We start from the raw sequence: 9,630 nt of genomic DNA on the forward strand, positions 1-9,630 counted from the left end.
TTCTGGACAGAAAAAAAGACAAATATAGTACTCCAGAAATCAGTCCAGATTGTACCTGTCATGACTTGGCTAAGAGGGAAAAAAAGCAGCCCAAAAAAACCACACACAAGACAGGCTGGCTAACAACCACCAATGTGTCTTCATCAACTGCTGTTTGTTGAGTTCTGCTTTTGTACAATAAAAAAAAATGTGAAACTATTCTTTTTAAAGTGGCTTTCATAAATCATAAAAACTAATCCAACTAACCTACACAAAGAAGCTGTCTATACAATTTACAGTGATAGAAAAATTATACATGTCAAATAGATCAAAATACTAAAACAGTATTTCTACCTTTCAAACACATCACTGCATTCCCAAAGTCTTTCTGCACACAAACTCTTAAAAGCAGCACATTCCATTAGCACCAAAGCCCAGAAACCTCAAAAGCTCAGCTCTTTCAGGAAGATCCGAATTCAACTGCAACTACAAATCTGCAATAACTTTAATTATGAGACTCCCGAGACAATTACTTAAACTGCAGCTTTTTAAAAAATTTAGCATCCACAATAGTTTTCAATAATAAACTGCAGTTTACCCATTCCTATGTACACATTCACACATAAATAAAAACCAGCTGCTACTTGATAACATCCAAAAGCATTTCCAAATGTGAAAGCTCTACACTAAAATCCAAGTAAGAATGCATTTAATTTCATAAACCAAAGTTTCAGGAATTTTTCAGCAAGTTGCCATCAGCTTTTCAAGTACAATAATTCTCATGAAGTTTATTAATTTAACTACAGATAATTCAGATAAATACACTAACTTCTTAAAAATAATTTAATTCAGCACATTTTGTAAGTTATGAACTTTAGAGCCATTACAGATGATGAGCTAGATAACTTGTTTGCTGTGTGGGATCACAAAGTTAACATCCACTGTGAGAAAAACAGGTTTCCTGCATATATTATTGCCTTTCTCTCTCTCTCTCAAAGTTCAGGACCATAAACAAACTTCTCTACAATGAAGTTTGCAGTAGCTCACAATTCACACAGATGGAATATACACACAACATAATTAATCATTTAACAAAACTGCCTCTTCTGCTCTCACTGAGATAATCGTTCCAGTGATCACTGGTAAAATCTTCTTCAGAGTAAAAAGAAAACAAAAATTACTGGGGAAGAGAAAAAGCATTGGTTAAACATGAACTGAAATTGTCCTTTAAAGCGAATAGTGGATCTTAATGGATTTTAATTTTACATGTTAGATGCTTAAAAAAATTTCTCCTCCAAGATTTCCTTAGTAAATGCCAGTTTAGCAGAAAATTAAACAGGATTTGAAACAACTTTTCCCATGGTAACACATACTGATAGAAATGAATTATTTACCAATGAAGATAGATTCAACACTCATCACATGGATGATCTTTAACACTAGATTTTGTGTGTATCTTTCAAGATGAAAACAATTTCAGCATCACTGACGTGTGCTTTAACTATACCCTAGAATTAGTTCAGAGGAACAACAGGTCAGGGAAAAGCTGACACAAAAATTAACACAGCAGTTGATCAAATCTGAGCAATTTCCCCATTAAACCAAATAAATCATGTCTTCTGTTGTGCTGAAGTCAAACTAATTGATCTGTCTTCTTGCTCTCTGCAGCCCCTTCCTTCCCTCACTTCTCAGAACATAAGAACTTCACACACACACAAAAACCCCAGTGTCTCCCTCTCAAATGTTGGTTCAACACTGAAACTTCGAACACACCTTTTTTCCACACCCATCCATCCCTCTGCTTCCTCACATTCTCAACACATTTTGCCTGATATTAGCTAAGTCACTTCCATTTCCTAACCCTCTCAGTTTCTGACTCACACAAGCCTTTGCTCCAGTTCTGCTTTGCAAACCAGAAGTCCAACCCCACACAATCAAAAAAAAGTCCAAGTAGGACTCACTCTCCTTCCCCCCGAACTCCAGGCACCATCACTCCCTGCACACTTCCCTCCTCTCCCCTTTCTGCTGAACCCGCCTGACGCCAATTCCTTACTGGCTCTGGCATTTTCTATTCACAACCTCAATTACAGCAGGAATTATCCAACTCCCAGTTACCAACATTCCCTAACCACTGGGCGTACCGGAAAATGCTGATGCAAAAGCGAGGTGTGTGTAACGCCGACACTCAGCAGGTCATGAGAGCTTTTACTAAGCAACCTGTGAGAGATTAAGCATCAGCATGAGCTACTGTTCATTATCAGAAACACAACATCCAGCCTGGACAGACAAACAAAAGCTCGGTGCTAACATGAGCAAACCCATCAAGATATCCATCAATCTGAAGTATTATCACACCTAAAACTATTATTTTTCTTCTAACTGTTTAACCCATTCCCTCCTAGACATTCCCTCTGTAAATACACAAAAGGCCAAAAATCAAAACCCCATCGTGCTCAAGGGAGAAAAGGAAGAAAACACCATGTTTACTCCTCATGTCAAACCCACCCCCAGGATCAAACAGCCTCCAACAGTTGTAGCTTTACACATCAAACGCACGGGTACACCACCACAAACTCTTTTTTAATGGAAGGTCTTCTCATTTCCATTTTTGTGCCGTTCTAACACAATCTCAGGGAATTCTCAGCATTTTTTAATGACTTTTTCTAAATCAGAAGCTCTCCACTGAAGCTACCTGCATTTTAAAGAAGTTTCTGTCACATAACCACAAACACATTTTATATAATTTAGCATTAAAGGGATGGGTCTCTCCCCTCCAGTTGTAACTCCTTTGTATTCCTATTTAGGAATGCCTTGCTTGTTTGACCGAAAATGGAAGTGCCTTTTAGCTATGACACAGTATATATGAAAAACAAATAAAAATTAAGATTAATCTTCCTTCCACTATTGTGGGGAGAGAGAAGAATATGAAGAGATGTAAAACATCTGCTCTGGAGATCATTTTTCCCCCTAACAGCAAAATTCTTTCAGCAATAACTCGTGAAAACAAAGGCTATTAAACTGCAAACTACAAAGACAATCGATTAGAGGCAGTATTCCGCTAAGACAAGTTTTTCAGCATATCTTCCCATATTTAAATGCCTGGATCTTCTTCAGAAGATATTTCATTTGGGATGCTCATTTTAGGTAAGTGGTAACCACAAACACTTGAGAAGACTAGAACCTAAAATCCTAACATACTCTTCCTGCACTACTTCATTGCCAGAGCTGGGTGAGCATTTTTATTTCAAGGTACTTTGTACCAGGTAGGACAGGGAAAACAATTCTAAATGTGTATCCTAGTAGTTTGAGAACGCACCAGATCTCCTCCTCCTCCTCCTGTTCTGTTTCTCCACGCTAATGGATCCTTTGTAAGCCCTTCCCTGAAGAAGGGCACGGAGGTTTTGTTTTTAAACTTAAAGATTAATCGTCCCTCTTGAAAACAGCTCTAGCCAGAAAGTTCAACTCATGGAAGTAAGACTGCAGCCCTCCAGCCCTAGCTGGCCCAAAAGCCTAAACTGGGCCTTAATTTGCAAGGAGTTAACAGGCATTTACTGCCTAACAAAACATAATTATTACTCAACATGCATTACAGGCTCTATCTATGTGCTTCTTGCTCACTTATCTTTTTTTGTGTACTTAGCCTCAACGCCAGTGCATCCAAAGAACTTCCCTTTCTTTTCAATCTGAAACCACTACTTCTAGAAAAGCCTTCCTGCCTCCTAAATTCTTTCCCTTTACATTTAAAATGGAGAAATTTGATCTCTTCGTTCCTTCCCTCCAACAACGCGTATCTTTCTGAAAGGGAGAGGCACACAACAACAGCTCCAGGAGTGTGCTGAAAAACACACGGCGGAAGAAATTAAAGCATCAGGATGCAGTACAGGAACATCCCTGTTTCTGCAGACGCTGAAGGAGAGGGAGCACTGTTTAAAATGGTTGGGCTCCAAGGCACATTTACCATCTCCCGGTCTACAGAGACACTCGAGGAAACAAGGGAAGGCTAATTTCATGCAAGAGATCCTCAATCCAGCGTGAGCCCGACATACCAGGAGAAAACCGATCAGCCCCGGGATTAATCCGGCGATGATTGCAGTGTAATCAATGGCAGCGCAGCCCTCCCTGCCCCCTCGATTCCCCCTGCGCCCGAGAGGGGCGGGCACTGCAACACAATCACAGGTTGGAAACGCACAAAAACAAAGTCGGGGCTCTGGTAGTTCCCGAGCGAGGCGGGCGGCCGTGGGGATGGGCTGAAGGTCCGCGGCAGGACGGGCCCGGGCCCCGCACCACCATCTCTGTTCTCCCGGGGAAGCGGCTCGCACGCTGCTCAAACCTCGGCGCTAGGTGCAACACGGCCGCTTAGAAAAATGCATCACCTTTAAGATCGCTGCCCGTTCGGCCATCAAATCTTTCTATTTAGCACAAATGTAAAGTGTCAATGTGCGATTTTTTATTTTTTTTTTTTTTAATGAACGGCAGTCCATGACCTTTAGATTACGGGATGCCGCCGTAATTCCGCACCCCGCGCACAGCTAGTGAAACCCCTCCTCGGCGGTAAAGCGGCAATAAAAGGCAAGGCGCTCATTTCCAGGAATTCCTCACTCACTACAGCAGGTTATTGCATACAGCCTCTAAATATTGACAGAGATCAAGCTCCTTCCATGCGGGGAAAGCGAGCGGAGTCCTTCCCAGTCTGCGAGTGTTTACTACGCAGCTCGCAGCCCTGGCTGCGGCGTCTGAGCGCTGCCCTGCGCTCGGGGGGGACACAAAGGAGGGGCACGGCCCCCTCCGCCGAGCTCGGGGCTGCGGCGGTGCCGATCCGTGTGTACAACCAGGCAGCCGCCCCCGGGGAAGGAAGGCGGGCATGGCAGGGAGGGAGACGCGCAGCCCCGGGTTGTTAAACGTGCTCGAGAAGCAGACGCGTAACAGGAGGAAAACACGCAGAGCCCCGCGGGCAGGGGCGACACCCGCTCGGCGCCGCGGCGGGAAACGGCGCGAGCCCCGGGAGCCCCTCTCACATCCCCGGGCAGGGAGCCCCTCACACGGACCCCGGGTACGCACAGGGACCCCTCATACCACACCCCCAAGGACAGGGAGCCCCTCGCACACACCCCAGACACGCAGGGAAGCCCCTCACACGCACACACGGCGAGGGAGCCCCTCGCACAGGGAACCCCTCACACACAGAGGGAACCCCCTCACACACACAGGGAACACCCCCGGCAGCCCCCGCACACACACAGGGAGCCCCTCACACACACACCTCCAAAGACAGGGAGCCTCTCTAGCATCCAAACACACGCAGGGAGCCCCCCGCACCACCAACCCACTCACACACGTTCATACAGGGACCCCTCGACACACACACACAACACCCACATAAACACACACACGTACGATCACGGAGGGACTCACACACACACACAGGGAACCCCCCCACACACACACAAACACAGGGACCCCCTCACGCCGCCCCAAACACAGCCGCCGCCCTCGCCCCCTCCCCGGCAGCCCCTCACTCGGGGGCTCCCTCACCGCCCCCCCGGCAAGCACTGTACTCACTTTCCCCATTTGTTGGCCACAGACAAAGTGCGGCGAAGACGAGCAGGAACCCCCAGACGACGGCGAGGGACCCTCCTCCAGCGCCAGACTTCATTCCTCTTTCTTTAATTGGACAAAAACCCCCTTTCCGAAAACAAAACAAAACAAAAAAAAGTCCAAAATTGTTCGCTTTCTTTCCTCTCTCCGTCCTCTAAAAATAACGAGCGGCGGAGGAGAAGCGGGGCAGGGTAAATAAATCCACGTTGCCTCAAGAAATGAAGGAAAAAAAAAAAACAAAACACGAGACCCTTCGGAGCGGCAAACCGGAGGGTTGTTGAGGTCCCTGGGTGTTGATCTTCCGGAGCAACCACACCAAAAATACACAGATATTCACGATGTATTAACGGCAACAACAACAAGGCATGGAAGCCCCGGGGCGACGCTGTCTCCGGGGCGGCGGGGCGGGCTCGGGGCGGCGGGCGGGGGGCGCCGCCGTCTCCCCTCAGCGCTGGCTGCGGTGGTACATCGTGCACAGGAGCCGCAAACACGAGGCACATCGGGGCTGGCAGTCGGCATCTTCAACCTCCATTTTCAAACACCGCACACACGCACACACACAGAGACACAAAAACTGGGAGGGCCGCGGAGGGAGGGGAAGGGGGGGGGGCGCGACCCAGACAATCCTATTACAAAACAACAGCTCCGCCGTCCCCCCGCGCGGGGACGGGGCTGCCCCGGCGGGATCCCCGCGGCTCCGCTCCCCGTTCCACCGGGGAGGGTGGAGGGGACACCCCACGCACAACCACCACCCACAACAACACCGCCGCCGCCACCACGAGTCCGGCTGCCTGCAGAGGCTCGAAATGCAGAATTTGTATCGAAAATGAATTAAAAAGGCTTCCCCCCTACTCCTCCTCTTCCTCTCCTCGGCGCGGCTGCCACAAGCTCCTTCTCCAAAAAAAAAAAAAAAAAAAAAAAAAAAAAAAAAAAAAAAAGCCGAATCCAGGACACACACACAAAGCAGCAGCAGCAGCAGCAGCAGCAGCAGCAGCGGGGCGAGCGGAGCGCTCAGCACCCCGCCTCCTCCCCCCGCAGCTCTCCTCGCATCCCTCCGAGCCGCCTTGCCATCGCGGCGGGGGCGGGGGGGAGGAGGAGGACGACGACAACAACAACAACAACAAAAACCACCCAGCGAATTTGTAAATCCTTTTCCTTTTTTTTTCTCTTTTTTTTTTCCTCCCTTTCCTCCTCTTTTCCCTCCTCCTCTGGGTGCGCGCGCGCTGCGAACCTTCCCCCGGCGCTGCCCAGCCCAAGGCAGGGGGAGGGGGATCCGGGAGAGGTGTGTGTGTGGGGGGGTGTGTGTGAGCAGGGGGGGCTGCGGGGGGCGAGGAAGGCGATTCGGTTTGCTGAAGGTCAAAGCCCAGGAGCTTGTTGCGAAGGGTCTGTAATTCCTCCGGGGAGGGAACGGGGCGGGGAGGGAGGGGGGGGGGGGAGGGAAGGGTCTGCTGCTCTGCTGCTCCTCCCGATTAATTCGCCGCTGGCTTGCAGCGGGGCTCGCAGCACTCTGCTGCCGCGTCTGCCGCCCCCCCCCCCCCCCCCTTATCCTCCTCCTCCGCGCTGGCTCCCTGTGCACGACGGAGAGTGAGCGCTGGTAAACAAGAGCCCGGCGTCGCTCCGCCGCCGCTTCTCCGCTCTGCGGCCGCGCGGGGACGGGGCTCGCGCCCGCCCTCCCCTTCCCTCTCTTCCCTTTCCTCCCTTCCTTTCCCTTCCCTTCCTTTCCCTCCCTTCCCTCTCCTTCTCTTCCCTCTCCTTCTCTTCCCTCCCGCGCGCGCGCTCCCGCTCCCCCCCCCGCCGCGGGCTCCCCTCGCCCAGGCGGCGGCGCCGGCGGCGCGCGCGGAGGCGGCGGCAGCGCGAGCGGGCGCCGGGAAAAACCCGGAGCGGAGCGGGACCGGGAGCGGGAGGATGCTGCACCCCGGGATGCTGCGGGGCCGCCGCCGCCGCTCCTGCCTCTGCCCTGGCCTTCCCTAACGGGGAAAAGGGAGAAGGAGACCTGATGGATGTGCAGCGAGCATCCTGCGGGGCGGTGCGAGAGCCCACGAGCAAGCACTGCTAGTGGAAACACCGCTGTGTTCCTGACAAACAAATAAATAAATAAAATAAAACATATCAAAAAGGCTGGGATGGGGTTAGGAGAAAGGAGAAGTCCGTATCTGCGATTTTTGCGTGGCGTGTTTATTTATTTAAGGCATTTAATGGAAGCTGCTCCTCAGTTTCACACTGAGAACAGGGCCAAGGGCCAACTCTGGAGCGCTGCTCCCAGGGATGCAGGTCAGGAGCGAGGGACAGGGGTGCCAAGGCTTGGCTCAGTGCAGGGGACAAACCACAGTAGAACACGTCCCCATCCACACTCAACGCCCTCCCCTTGCGCTCTCATCATCCCCATCCAACGCTCCAACATTGTCATTCTGTTTCTCAGCTGTTCGCTCATATCCCTCAATGACATTGGACAGCCGAGCCCCAAATGGTGGGGACATGGGATGAGTTGAAGCAGAAAAGGTTTGGGCTTTTCAGAATCAGAAGACGTGGGCCGTGTTCCCGCTGTTTCACCGGAGCTCGTAGTCGCCATGCTGCGCGGCATATGGGTGTCCTGAGTAATCACAGATTTGTTGCAATACTTTGGCATGGGGAGATGGAAAAATGATGCTGAAGTATAAGAAAGCAGACATCTGCAAGCATTAGCTATATTCTAGGGGTTTAAAAAAAAAAAAGTACATTAAGAAATTTGAAAATATCACATTATTAATGCAAATGTCAAAATTAAGTTTTTACATTTAAACCTAAATTCTTCTTGAACATCTTGTATTACAATATCCTTCATTGATGCTACCCCATCATTTCCCACAACCTTGTACTGTACATGTTTTTCTTCTTGTAGTTTCTCTGTCCTTTCTTGTACCGTTTGCCCTGTGAGAATGGTCCAGTTGTCTGAGTTACTTGTTGGCTCTTATGCCCCTTAGGAAAGATGGAAAGGTTCAATTCTGTGTCACAGAAATTGAAGGAAAGATCATCACTGACTACAACAGGGCCAGAATTGCCACATATGCATACCTATGCAGGACTCTGTCAATAATTCAAGAATAACTCAAAGCACGGGTCTGTGCCCATTTGGGTGGAAGCACAACCCTTCTGAGATTCCCTGTAGGAAAATCAGGCATTTACACATGAAACCTTCCTGGACTGGCATGTGTGTGTCTACTGTAGATTTTATCAACCACACACAGGCTTTCATGTCCTCAAGTTGAATCAGAGGGATCTTCATGTCCCATAAATTTTTACTGTTGCTGGGTACAGCTGTGGCTGCTACAGACGCCGGTTCAGAGCAGAACAAGTGTCCTTTCTCTGTGTGTCATGGCACTGATGCAACATAAATTGTAATGTCTTATTTACCAATTAACGTATTGTTGTGTAAAGGCAGAGCTGAAGTGGAAACTGCATGTTTATCGTTCATCATTTTGCTGTCATAAAGAACTTTTATTTTTGTCAAATAGCCTTTCTTTCATAACTTTGGCAAATAGGGTAAGTCATGGACAAGCCCGTTGCACTGGGTTTGCACTGGTACAGGCAGAGAGCAGAAAGATGTGCTGTGCCTCCAAAGAGCTTCCAGTCTCATATAAACAGTCCTATAGGTGTTGTAATGTAGTTTGTTTCTGCAATCTGTCAGATTCTTTTTAAAAGTTTTTTTAAGAAATATGATAATAACAGCACATTGTTGAACAGGAGGCGTTCGCAGTGCTCTCCATCCTCCTGAGCTGCTGATGTGAAATTCATAATTTGTAATTATCTGGCTGGATTCTGCCAGGCTGTCGTTACCTTTTATTCTGTGGAGGTATGTGGGAGGAATCCCTTTTTCTGTGAATGCCAAGATGCCCATAGCTCTGTTCTCTTAACTTCTTAAGAGGAGAGCTGTGCCCAGTGTTCAGCTTTCCTCGCGCTTTCCCATGTTCAGCAGCTTCCAGTGCCAGCCATGCACATGCACATGCTCGGCTTCAGTGCTCCCTTTTAATCAGATTTGGCTCCTGTATGTTGGCATCTTTCTCCAGGAGGGCTCCTGTC

General features: G+C 48.9%; 1 protein-coding gene across 3 annotated transcripts in view; it reads right to left on the minus strand.

Moving 5' to 3' along the window:
- The window catches only part of IGF1R (insulin like growth factor 1 receptor), a 173,630-nt gene extending 167,175 nt beyond the window's left edge, over positions 1 to 6,455 (minus strand). For all 3 annotated transcript variants that reach the window (XR_014226817.1, XM_082290807.1, XM_082290806.1), the window contains exon 1: positions 5,539 to 6,455. Coding sequence is in view for 2 of the 3 variants with exons in the window: in XM_082290807.1 (XP_082146933.1) it covers positions 5,539 to 5,632 (94 nt within the window). In the remaining variant the exon portion in view is untranslated. The remainder of the gene's footprint in view (positions 1 to 5,538) is intronic.
- Between the last annotated feature and the right edge of the window lie 3,175 nt (positions 6,456 to 9,630).

The sequence above is a fragment of the Coloeus monedula genome (genome assembly GCF_965178545.1).
Source record: "Coloeus monedula genome assembly, chromosome: 14".
In the NCBI taxonomy this organism is placed as follows: Eukaryota; Metazoa; Chordata; class Aves; order Passeriformes; family Corvidae; genus Coloeus; species Coloeus monedula.